This window comes from Chlamydotis macqueenii, chromosome 5 (genome assembly GCF_036417535.1).
Source record: "Chlamydotis macqueenii isolate bChlMac1 chromosome 5, bChlMac1.mat, whole genome shotgun sequence".
Taxonomy (NCBI): domain Eukaryota; kingdom Metazoa; phylum Chordata; class Aves; order Otidiformes; family Otididae; genus Chlamydotis; species Chlamydotis macqueenii.
Genome location: NC_141560.1, coordinates 18210879 through 18222721, shown reverse-complemented (window position 1 = coordinate 18222721; position 11843 = coordinate 18210879). Strand labels below are relative to the sequence as shown.

The 11843-nt window shown below is 41.8% G+C and overlaps 1 protein-coding gene across 1 annotated transcript in view; it reads right to left on the bottom strand.

Moving 5' to 3' along the window:
- Positions 1-705: 705 nt before the first annotated feature.
- The window catches only part of FBLN5 (fibulin 5), a 51624-nt gene continuing 40486 nt past the window's right edge, over positions 706-11843 (bottom strand). Inside the window, exons 10-11 of the mRNA XM_010119002.2 lie at positions 8797-8992; positions 706-6781 (exon numbers count right to left, since the gene is read on the bottom strand). Coding sequence (XP_010117304.1) covers positions 6620-6781; positions 8797-8992 — 358 coding nt within the window. The 3' untranslated portion in view covers positions 706-6619. The remainder of the gene's footprint in view (positions 6782-8796; positions 8993-11843) is intronic.

The window sequence follows — 11843 nt, the reverse complement described above, 5'->3', positions numbered from 1 at the left end:
TAAAAACAATGATTTCTTATGAATATCATTGCTCAGAAAGGTGGTGGATGCCCCATCCCTGGAAACATTCAAGGCCAGGTTGGATGAGGCTCTGAACAACCTGATCTGGTTGGAGATGCCGCTGCTTCTTACAGGGGAGTTGGACTAGATGATCTTTGAAAGTCCCTTCCAACCCAAACTATTCTATGATTCTGTTCAATGAATATTGGAGAACTCTGGTGCTGGAGATTTGAATTGTGCTTGCATTATGTGTAGGCAGCTAGGAAACACCATATGTTTTGAGGATTTTGTCAAAACTAACCTTTGTAGCTATGATTTCACATGTTGAATACAGAACATTTGCAGCAAGTTGCTGATGAACAATCTCCAGACTAAGGTCTCAGTCTTGAAAAACACATGCACATGCATTACTGTGAACACTGCAGAATCTCAAGGAAGACAACATGATCCCTTACGGGTTACAGAAAAGAAAAATTTCTATGAATGATGTATAAGCCATGACTCTGGAAAGGCTTGGGTGTAGCCTGCTATTTTAAAAATACGTAGAGTCAAGTGCCTGCGTTGGCCTCTGAAGAACAGGGGTGAGGAATCATTCATGGAAACATATCGATGAACGGTTTGAAATACCAAAGGAAACTTTGAAGCGTGAAAGAATATCTCAGGAAATCTTAAAGTACCCAAAGACAGTGCCCACAGAGAAAGAGATACTGCAATCATACTACTATTTATTTACTGGAAACAATCTTCCAGCTCTACTGTAAAAATAATACATATCTGTTTACATTTATATCACTGGCACTGAGATTCAAGACTTAAAATAAAACTGGGCTAAATCCAGACCTGATGTAAGGTGGTTAGCGATCACCGATTTCAGCATGGTGGTGATCACATTGCACTCTCTCTGACTGGGCCAACTACTCTGTTTGCAAACTGGGAAAACCTCATGCAAGGTGTGGAGAGCCTAAGGATGCATTGGAAAAGCATGTCCTTATCAGGCTTCTTAAAAAGCCTTGAGACTATCAAGCCAGCATGATATAGACCCAATTTCAGGAGGAAAGTGATTCATCAGGACCTAAAGGTGCATCTGTTGCTTTCAAAACTGGCAGGTTGTGGGGGTTGTGGGGTTTTTTTTTAATCCTCTTCATGAAGCCAGGCTTTGCCGGCAAGCTGGGCAATCCCTTCAGCCATTCAGACCAAATACTTTGCTGTAAGGGTGCCTATGGTCATTGCAGAGGGAGGAGGGTATAAAACCAGCAGACAGGGCAACAGCAGTGCCTGCACTTCCAGTGAAACACATGAAGAGCTTGTTGTACGGATGGTGGGTGCAGAGGAACCTGGCAAGGAAATAACAAGTCTGCATTGGCTATGAGAAAAGCAACTGAGGTCAGTCAGAGCCTAGAAGAGACACGTAGCCTACAACTTATCTCCAAAAAGCAAAGTGAAATATTTTATGTAGTGTCAGAGGAGAAGTGGAGCTCACTCAGCATGTGCTTGCAGTGCATGACCATAATGAGATCACTTGTCTAGGACAAAAAGGGAGAATGAGTGATTTCTGAGATACAGGAGGGAATTGTAAGAGATTGAATATTTCAGGAATTTTTGGTTGCTTAAGTGTTTTCTAAATATCCCTTTGCTACCTAGCCATGTTCCTCCATTCGTATATCAAGATCACTGCATCATTATTCACTTGCTGGTGTAAAAGTGTATCAGCCTTGTACGGAAGCTCTCCTTCATATGACTTCACCAGTATTAGTTGAGTTACACGGAGGGATCAGTTTGGAAACCACTAGAGGGATCTCAGAAGTTTGAACTAAGAACTGGATCCAGCTCTGATGTGCACACTTAGGAACATCAGATGCACTCTGCACCAAAACAGGCAAGGAAAGAGGCAGCTGCAGGATCAGAGACATTCCGTACAAATAGTGCTGGACCGTTACACTCCATACAACATTGACCCTTCCGCGCAGCTTGTCTTTCTGGGCAGACTTTCTGTGGAATCCCCAAAAGTCTGGTTATGACCGTCAGCCTCAGTCATCGTGCATGGCACCTGCTTTAGGAGTTGAGCTGTACGTGATTTGCTTGTGCCATGTTGTCTTGCAACTCTTTGACTTCCAGGTGCAGAGCCACACTACCATAACTAGTTTTAGCTTCTGTAAATTCTGTGAGTTCTTCTTGTGTACAGATACATGCACAGTGCTTTACACACACACAGTGAGGATCCTAAGGATACTTTTTGTCTTTCTATTAAAGAGCAGCAGAGTCATGCAAATTAACACCAGCTGAGCGTTTTGCCCATCCAGGATAGAGGTTTATTTTAACAGCAGTGCCTGTCAGGCTTGAATAGTTTTAGGGCACACTTTTGTTCATTTTGTTGGTGGTTTTTTTTAACATCTTTATGCTATGAAATTTTCATTGGGTTCTAACACAGCTACATGCTACGGAAGATATTCAGTAGCATACTCTGTGCATAAGCCAGACTGGAGAACTTGAATGACCACAAACTGTACTGATTCTATTGCTCTGCTTGCTCTAGACAGAGAAAAATGAATATGTGAGTTCTGCTGATGCTAATATCGTGTTTATGAGACAATGAAAGTTGACTCTTCTAAAAGCTGAGCAAAAAAAATGTAAATATGAGTACAGGCCCCAACTTGGAAAGGAGAAAGCTCTGCGCAAATGGCCCTGGACAGTACACTTGGTGATGGTGGGTGACCATGTACTCAAAGAAGCTTAGTTGTTCTCAAAAAAGTTACTGTTTTCAGAGAAGCACACATTGAAAAGTGATTCTGTGGGATCCAGGAAACTCTTAGGTGAAATAACATTTTGTTGTCTATGTCAAAAAAGTTATCCCCCTAAAATATCTCAAAGACAAATAAGCCAGATGACAGGACCTGTTCAGCTCTACAGCACTGGATCATTCATCTCTTGCCCTTCTCCATCTGGCACCTAACCCGACTCACTTGGTTTATCAGAATAGATTCTCCTTCCCAGTCATTGTGATCTGTATCAAAGATGACTGCCATTTCTGCTTTTGTCTACTTTTATTCCAATTATTGCACTGGCAATAGGTGCTGTACAAACACAGAGTGAGAGGCAATCTTTTTCCCAAGGACCTTCATTTAAACAGCCAAGAGGCAGGAGAGGCAAAGAGCTGTTCCCCCCAAGCTTGGCCCAGGAACAGCTCTGGCACCCAGAGTGAGGAGCATGTCTGAGCAGAGCTGGAGGGAAACCACGCGTACCCAGACCAGGGTCAGTGTCCTCATCTGGTGCTGGCCAGAATATTGTCTATTAACCACATGGTAAAACTCCTTGTGTTAGAAAATCCTCTGCAATAGGTTAGAATAAAGAACCATCTGAGCAGACCTGGAATTATTTCTGATTTTAGGGAGGCTCAGCCTCAAAGGAGAACATGAATGTATACAGCAGTTGCAAGTTTACATTTTTAACTTTAATGCTGTAAAAACCTGACATGCCTAGTCCTTTTTTTTTCATTTGGTGAGAATTGCTGTAATGTATGAGCCTGTGATGGTCTGTTGGAAACAGACCCCTGACTAGGAAATGGAGAGTTTAGATGTTATAAACTGCTAGTAATTTATTATTTTTGAGATTGGCATATATTTTGGCAAAGTTAAAATTGGCTGGAGCGATCGTGAGTGATGAAAGATGTTATGGCGGTTGAGAAGTGGCTGAATTCCTTTGTTTCCAGACTTTTCACTTTTTTTTAAGGCACAGAATGTTTATATAGAAAGTGTAATATTGTTTTATGAGTATTTTCTGGACTCTGCTAAAACCAAGCATTCAAGCTTTACTCTTTTAACAAAGTGTTTTGTTATGGAATTCCTCTGGGTTTTGATGTTTCTAAATTAGGGTTAAATCAGGTTGGTATGTGGGAGCCATGGGAGAACAGCCCAGAAGTGAGAAACTGTCTGATGTCTAACAGGGTGCACTTCCTCTCCAGAAGGTGATGTGATGGCAGGAACAGAGAGGACTCCTCAACTGGACATGAAGAAGCCATAACATAGGGGCACAGAAGTGGGGAAAGGGGGCTTTTAAGCACTGGGAAAACTTTGTGCATGTTAAGAGTTTAACATCTTTAATGCAAGACACTGCCTGCTCCTTGTCTGCTCTCTGGGCCGTGAGACCCTGCTTGTTTCCCACATCTCAGTTCTGTCATCTGGGACACACGAGCACTTTTAGCTGCATGGTTATAAACGTCTTGGTCATCTCTGTTTTCCCCTCCAAGACTGTGGTACATGATGAGCCATGATACACTCAGGAAACACATTCTTGTTTCTGATATTTCTCTGCACATTTCCTCTATATCTCTCTCCTCCAAGTTAGCTACTCACAAAACTCATTGGCTTCCTGCCCTCAGCTTGGCCCACCTAAACGCTGGAGTCAGGCCCCAGCCTTTTTGTTTTTACAATAAAGGAGAGCCTGGTTACAGAGCTCTGAGCCACAGGATCCTAGGATGTTGTAGCAGCACGAAGAAGATTTTAAACCATTAAGAAAGAGAAGCTGCTAAAGCATGCTCACCTCAGCATTTCATTGCTGTGAGCCATTGCATCAGGGCTTCCTTCAAGGTGAGTACAAGTGAGAAGAGCAGAGTCTCTACTAAAGCTAGGGAAAAACAACTCCAGACTAACTCGCAAAGCTTCTTACAAGCAAGAGAGTCAATTTTCTGTGTCATACAGCCTGTGTTATAAATTTCTGAGTCTATTCCCCCATTTAATACTCAGCTTTAATGAAGACCTCTCATTTAATACTCCTCTTTAATGAAGACCTTTTACACTGCCTCAGCCTGCTCACATTATAATATTAATAAACTCATTTTCCCAAGTAGCATTAAGCACTTCCAGTCCTCAAAAGACGAAGGAAAGATTATCTTTCCTGTCCTAGCGATGCTGGAGAGCAAATGAACCAATAAGGAAAAAGCAAAGGGAAGCAAAAGAGCTTACTTCAGAGAAATTTGAGAACAAGGCATATGAATGCTCATCCCTACTAAAATAAAAGACAAAACTGCCAGTGGCTTCAACAAGGTAAGCATTATACCCCCAAAATATACTTCTTTTTTTCCCCCCAAGCTCCTAAACATATATATAGATTTAGCCTAGCACTGTGAGGCCTCAGCTGAAATACTTTTCACAGTTTTGGGCACTGCACTTTAAGAAAGATGTGAACCAACTGGAGAGAATCCAGATCAGAGCAACAAGAATGATCAAAGGTCCAGAAAATGTGATGTATGAGGAAAGACCAAAAGAATTGGGTTTGTTTAGACTAGAGAGAAACAGTCTGAGTGGAGACATGACAACAGTCTTCAGACATGTTAAAGACTGCCACAAAGGGGAAGATAAACTGTTCTCTATTTCTACTGGAAGTAGGCTAAAAAGTAATGGATTTAAATTACAACAGCAGAGATTCAGATTAGACTTTTTAGGAGAAACTTTCTATTGGTTACAGCAGTTGTACCTGAGAAGACATTGCCTATAGAAACTGTGGGATCCCATCATTTGAGATCAGGGTACTGGTATAGTGGGGTCTGCTTGGTGGCAGAGGCATGAACAATAAGACTGGTCCAAGTCCTTTTCAGTTTATTTTCCCCGAAGTTAGGAATGTCGGAGAGAGACTGCACGTGAACAGAACAATTCATTTTTTCTGAATGAATTTGTACGGGTCTGAGCTCAGTGGTCCAGGAGATTAGTTGCAGCCTTAACTACAGTTAGTATCACTACCTTATAACCATTGCAAACTGTTTGCAACTACCACACTCAGGAAAACAGGGAAAAATAAAGTTCTGATTCTCATCTGCTCTAAGGTCCCTGGACACTATTCTGGCAGTGGAGGCCTGTGTCAAAGAGTCTGGGTGTAATTAAGCATAACATCCTGAACATTGCAAAACATACCAACCAGTGATAGATTTCTATGAACTCTGTTATATGGACAGATTTAATACACGAAGGAACCCAAACATGTGACACTTTGTTAGAAAGTAGAAGATTACATAGTACAACATGTATTTTGGAATGAATTTACAATGAATTTTAACTATAAAATAGAATCAAAGAAAAAACAGGTGAAACTAACAAATGCAGGGTGAATTGAGACAAAGTGCCTGACTGGTAATTCCAGAGATAATCGGGAATGTAAGTTAGCACTTCTGAGATCCCTTGTTTCAATAGGTGGCTTTTTGTTTCTGTTTCTGCTTGCTTGTCTGCTTTCCATTTATAATGAAAAAAAAAAGGCAAAATTGCAAAAGCCAGCTTTTTCCTCAGTTTCTTTGGTGCTTTTTGCTAAGCAGCCATGGAGCTACAAAGGTTCACAGTCTTTCAAACATAGACTCATACCCTAGAAGTGTTTACAATGGAAAGAAGAGTCCTTAAAATATACGACCACATAGAGAATCATATGGCATCTGCTGACGATACAACTTCAGATGTCTGCATCCTGGTAGGGACTGTGCATGAAGAGGCCTCCCTCCTCAGACAGGCATAGGTCACCGGGTCTGTGGCAATACTGGTTTGGTTTGGAGCTGCTATATGTACTGGCTTCTGAGGAGAGAGTTCTGCAGAGGAGGAACCGTCTCTTTTGGTTTTATGTTTCCAGGGCACAAACTCAGGGTTTAGAAGGAGTACTGTGATACATATATCCTCAGCCGGATGACAGAGCTTCCTCTGAAGTTGATGACAGTGTTAACAGTGATCATTTCCAAGTCCAACTGAATAGTACGGGGCCCCTTCACGGGGCGGGTCATCACCAGAGTAGCACTGATCGGTCCTGTTTGCTGTGCACAAAACAAGAGAAAGCAGGTGAGATTTTAAAAAATGGCTCTTGAAAACTACCAGGTGAGACTGCATTATGGCCATGGTCTTTGAGTAGCCAAAATAACTGTTTTCTGTTGCATTGTTAGAAACTACTGCAATTCACGGGAGAGATGATAGCTTCATTTCAGCATTTGGCTCCATTTCAGTGTTTTGTATGAACTATCACCTTCAGCAGTTTGTAAAGCCTTTGGGAGCCTGCACATAAAAGGAGCTATTGAACATAGAATTTCGCTATTGTCCAAGTGAAAAAGATGAAAACATCCATTTAGGGTATGCATAAGTAGTGACACCTTTTTTGTTGTTGTTGTATGTGGGATATTGTTTTGTTTGATGTAAAGAATACTGTTACTTTGAAGCAGAGAAGAGCAAGAAGAGGTTATGTTAACAGAGTTTGGAGAACAGATGTTCTTATGTGAACAGGATCAGGATTTGTTCTGTAACTGCGTATGTTAATGTTATGAAACCTTATCCTTGGACGAGAGCTTAAAATAGGTGAAGGCAGTTCAGAAAATCTGTCTTTTAGTAAGCAGAAGCAGAACTTTGAAATATCTGGCCAGAACAGTGGGTTATGAGCATTTTAAAATCAGAGCTTCTGATGTTAAAACCAAGAGCAATTTGTTTTCCAGCAGAAACATGAAGTGGGACCTGTTTTACTACAAAACCGAGCGTTTGCATTACCTCTGATCAGAGAAGCCCAACAAAGTCGTGAGGAGGAGTCAAGCGGGCTGCCTGGGCCAGGCTGCGGACCCCTGGGGAGCAGCATCCCGGGGTCCCAGCACCCCCCCAGTACCCCCTAGCACCCTACCCCTTCCCGCCTCTCTGGCTCTTCCCAAAGAAATGAATTGGCAGCACCTGCAAGCTACCAATCTGCCAGTGCCGCTGCCAGCGGAGGGGAAAGGACAGCTTGTGCAAGCGGAGTGTTTCAGGTGACACAACAAATGGGCATGTGATAAGTAAACAGAAGAAAACCAGCAGACTCCAGCAACAGTACTGGTTTCTGGAGCCTTAGAGTCTGGCAGATCAACCAAGATGAGGGGAAAAGGTTCGTGGGATCAGTAATGACTTTGCAACAGGAAAGATCCTGTGAGATGTAAATTATCATTCTTGGACCACTTCTCACTTCCAAATTTTGAAATATTTTCTTTTTTTTTTTCACAGTGAGAATCCGAGGCTCTCAGGAAATCTACTGAAATCTGTCATGCTTACCTTTTCTGTGGGGCATGGGAACCAACAATAGCCATTGAACATCACTTAATGTAAATATCAAAGCCAGGTTTTGCCTAGGATTAAAAATTAACCTTCTGAATGCCACCATCCCTGGGGGCTGTGCCTCATTCTGTGCAGACACTTCCCATCACCCCTGTGTGTCAGAGGTGCAGTGAAGATGACTGAGGAACAGAGATATCTTCTGAGGAAAATTCAGATTAAAAAAAAAATAGTTGTGTTTTCTTTAACAGTGTCTACATAAAACATTCTCAGTGAAAAAAAGTACATAACAAATGAAAGCAAAGAACCCAGAAAGTAAATTATTGAGATAAAGGGTTGGGCGGCGGAGGGGGGGGGCATTGCTTACTTTTTTGTTTTTCAGGTTTTTAATTTTCCAATGAAGAGTTTAAAAAAAAAACAACATTGACTCTTTCAGTGGCAAGTACTGATTGTCCATCAAATAAAAGGAGGTTTGGCACAACAGTTTCTCCTGAGCATGGGAGACATGGGCTATTCTTAGACATGGGTACAGCCCTGGACTTTCCTGAACCTAATGCCTCGTAAAACAAGTGTGTTTGCTTTGGGTAGGTTACCTTCCTGAAAGAGCCAGCAGCCCCTGCCTATCAGCACACCGCTCTGCATGTCTTCATGTAAAAATGCCTCATACTGAAGGTTTAAATTGTATCAGTTAAAAACTGAGTTGTGATATCAGAAGGATATTCAGCTAACAAGAAACGCTGGGTTTTCTCTCAACAAGCGCCAGACTTACCCGCATGTAGAATTCCCTGCCCTCGTTCCCTGATTTGATTTGGAAGATGTAATAGGCTCCAGGGTAGCGAGTTGTTGCTTGCATCTGAAAGATGTCAGAAGGTACAGACCGCCCGGACACCATATCCATCACTCTGTACAAGACGGTGAATGGCTGATCTCTGCAACCGGCATTTTCAGCTGGACACATGCAGCGGCTAATTGTCAGAGATAGGATTGTTATCAGGGGTTACAAATTGCTGTAACATTTGATTCTTTATATGCAAATACAGTTGCATATATAAATAAACAAATAATGTTGTTGACCAGTTAAAAGAATCAATGAAACTTGTAATGACTTTGCCCATTTTTAGTATTCTCTGTGCTGCTATTCCAGCCTGCCTATATCCCTGCCTTCTTTTTCTTGTCTTCTAGGCCAAAATATCTTGGCATACTTTGTCTCCTTAGATCACTCAAAAAATCTGTACTGTCTTTAAAGCAGCTCTGCAGATGTAGAATACCCTATACGTATTTGTTCTGGTAGTAATTTAAACTGATCTGTCCCCCAAATAATATTAATTGTTGGATCATTTCACTGACGGTGCTACATAAATGTTGCATTCTTCGTTTAACATATATATATGGTAAACATATACTACATGAAAACATGCAACGAGCCCAGAGCTCTAGAGTCATCCCTGTGGAAGAGCAGGATAGCAAGCCAAGCATATGGCACTGCTACTAATTGCCTCCAATTGTTTGTGACTCAGGAAATTCTTTAAACAAAGATGTCTTCTGTCTGTTCATCAGCCCTTAATGCATTTCTTATCCATCAACTTGTCCACCTTCCCCTTACACCCACATGAATGTCAGCAACCACAACTCCCTGCGGCCAGGAGCCCCCTTCACTGCTCTCTGCTCTGCCCTTTGCTGACTTCGTCTGATGCTCCCAGTTCTTCTGTTGAAAGGAGAGCGGACAGTCAATCCCTGCTCGTCCTCCTCACACAACTCAGTTTCATATTTGACTCTGTTCATGGCTGAAGAGTCCTAACTTAGTCGTTTCTCACAAGGAAGCTATTCCATACTTTTGATCATCCTGATTGCTCTTTATGAACCTTTGTCTAGTTATATTTCTTTTGAGAGGAGGGGAAGGAACCGCACAGTCTTGAAGATATGGGTACACAATGGCACGTTCTCTAAGGATATTCTCTATCTACCTCAAATTCATATTCACTCACCTCTAGTGAGTACTGCAGATCATGGAACTATCTATAACAACCCTCAAATCTTGATTTGGATGGATTATGATCAGACCACTGCTCTTTATTTAACTTGTGCATTTGTGATTGTCTTTTTACTTTACATTTATCTAGACTGGATTTCAGCTGCTATTTTTATTGCACAGTCATTGAGGCATTCTGCAATTCTTTTCTGCCCACTGTACTGTCCTCAGATACTGTTGTAGACTTTGCCCATCTCATGGTTTTTCCTTTTTCCCAGGTTGCTTACAAATGTGTTGGACAAAGCAGGTCCAGCTCAGACCTCTGCAGAACTTCACTGTGAAATCTGACATTTAATACTATATTGTTTTTTTTTCTTTCAACCTCTTATTCTTCTGTGCCAGAGACTTGTCTCTTACTTATGGCTGCTTAATTTCCATAATAACCTTATATGAGGTTCTTTTCGGAAGCCTTTGGAAACCCAAACAGACTGCATCAGCCCATGTGCCCTAGCCACATGCTGCTGATTTCTTCAGAGAACTCTAATAAAATTGTGAGCCAGGATATCCTAGAAGCCATGTTGGGGAATTTACTGGAAAAGTTTTTGCCTGTTTTTTTCTATAAACTCCACTATTGACACCAAATTCAGATAGCTCATCTGGCATGTCCCCCATAAAAAGGCTCCTGACATTACAAACACTATATTCCTTCCACAGAAAATACAGATGCAAGGAATTCACTTAGTTTTGATACTGATCACTTCTAGACATATGCCACAAATCAAATGCAGTCACATTTAGACATGAGCCAAAGCCACCAAACACAAAGCTCAGAGATCAAGAGTTCTGGTGCAAGTGGATTTGTGAGAAATCTATAGTTGTGCTCTGCGGAATTTAGATACAGAGGCTTCAGATATTTCAACTTCCAGTTTAAGACCCTACCACCTCTGAAGGTAGGTAAACCCAGAACTGGAAGAACAGAATGTGTCCATTCCTCAGCTGCCCTAGTTCAGAAAGCAATGTAAAGATATGAATAAATTATAATCGAAAGAAGCTGATTCTTTCTCGTGAGACCCCACCTGGAGTACTGTGTCCAGCTCTGGAGCCCCCAACATAAGAAGGACATGGATCTGTTGGAGAGAGTCCAGAGGAGGACCACAGAGATAATCAGAGGGCTGGAGACCTCTCCTATGAGGACAAGTGGAGAGAGTTGGGGCTGTTCAGCCTGGAGAAGAGAATGCTCTGGGGAGACCTTGTACTGGCCTTCCAGTACTTAAAAGGGGCTTATAAGTAAGATGGGGAGAAACTCTTCAGCAGGGCCTGTTGTGATAGGACAAGGGGTAATGGTTTTAAGCGAAAAGAGGGTAGATTTAGACCAGACATAAGGAAAAAAAAATTTACTGTGAGGGTGGTGAGACACTGGCACAGGCTGCCCAGAGAGGTGGTGGATGCCCCATACCTGGAAGCATTCAAGGCCAGGTTGGATGGGGCTCTGAGCAACCTGATCTGGTTGGAGATGTCCCTGCTTCTTGCAGGGGGGTTGGACTAGATGACCTTTAAAGGTCCCTTCCAACCCAAACTATTCTATGATTCTATGATTCTTCATCTCTTCCCTTTCTATAAAACACATTAGGCTACCAAGAAATCTCAAGTAATTGGGTTTAGTGCAAACACTATGGGTAAAATATAATGAGCTGAAATATATAGAGATCTGTCTGGAGCTGAAATATTTTGAGCCGCAGACAATTATCTGCGAAAATGTAAAAGCAACAGGCAATTTTTAGAAATGTGGGATTGATTTTTTTGCTTACTCAAATAATTTGAAATTTAGACAGTAGCAGTGCTAACAG